At 33.7% G+C, this 1,180-nt stretch overlaps 1 protein-coding gene across 1 annotated transcript in view; it reads left to right on the forward strand.

The window, feature by feature from the left end:
* The first annotated feature begins 1,137 nt into the window (after window positions 1-1,137).
* The window catches only part of marco (macrophage receptor with collagenous structure), a 10,494-nt gene continuing 10,451 nt past the window's right edge, over window positions 1,138-1,180 (forward strand). Inside the window, exon 1 of the mRNA XM_046839553.1 lies at window positions 1,138-1,180. This exon is cut by the window's right edge and continues 106 nt beyond it. Coding sequence (XP_046695509.1) covers window positions 1,169-1,180 — 12 coding nt within the window. The 5' untranslated portion in view covers window positions 1,138-1,168.

A 1,180-nucleotide genomic window follows, 5' to 3' on the forward strand; every position in this document is an offset into this window, starting at 1 on the left:
GGTTTGGGTCACCTAGTTCTTAGGTCATGTAAAATGCTACGGCATCCAAAGACATACAATTGCTTTCATTGTGGTAAATAATTAATAAAACTTAAAGTGGGAGATTTGTCATTTTCAGACTAAAACTAGAACATTATAAAACAAGTGTGTTTTAAATTCTAATTTTCGGACAACAAACTTCCAAGTGTCTGCAACTATTGAATCCGGATATTCCATTGTCATGCTAAACTCCAATACTGTTACTTTTCAGAAAATAAAAGAAGGTTGTTTTCTACTCTTTTTCACTCTGGTCTATAATATACAGTAGCTTGAAGAGTAATCATGAATGTTAAAGGTGCACTTATAAAATCTCAATAAAACTACCCTTAAAGGGGGTATACGAGAGCTTTGTGTCATATGCAGAGATGGCAAACGTACACACATCCTTCACTCAAGTAGAAGTAAATATACTAATGTTTTAAAAGACCATTATTACTATCTGTTTTAGTGTCACTTTGGTAACTGGATCTAACATAATATAAATACGAAATAATAAAAAATGTTCTTAAATAGTGAATGTATCCAGGCTGAACATTCACCATATAGAACACAAGCAGAGAAAAGATGATGATGATCAGGTGATCTTGCATGTCTCTGCTCTCATGTTTACATCACTCATGGTTACATGACTTCCTCTGTCACATCCACGTTTGCCCCAGACTTCTTGTTGCCTTCTGCCTTGTTCATTGGTGTGTGTGTGAGAGCAAGCAATAGGATGATTGGCTGAAAACGGTGCACAGTGAGAAGAAATTATTATTGATCATGTTACCAAATAGATTACAACTAAAGTAACAGGCCTGTTTTGAAAATGTGAAAAGGAGAAAGTACAGATATTTGTGTATGAAAATGTAATAAGTAAAGGTTATAGCCTTTGATAAAACAAAGAAAAATTATTACCAGATTTTCTTTTCAGTATAGAATAAAATTATGGGCATAAGGATAGAGAACAGTATTGTGCTATTGTAAAAGGGATGTTGTGGTTCCTCTTTCTAAGATCATTCTTTTTATTCTGTTATGTGTGTCCATGGTCAAATGACATGTAATCTGCAAAATCAGCAAATGAGAACTGTTTATATCTGCAGTTTTGTCTTGCAGTTACTATTTTCATGCATTGCATGTTGTAGTAAAGATGGAGACACCT

Source organism: Silurus meridionalis, chromosome 3 (genome assembly GCF_014805685.1).
Source record: "Silurus meridionalis isolate SWU-2019-XX chromosome 3, ASM1480568v1, whole genome shotgun sequence".
Classification (NCBI taxonomy): domain Eukaryota; kingdom Metazoa; phylum Chordata; class Actinopteri; order Siluriformes; family Siluridae; genus Silurus; species Silurus meridionalis.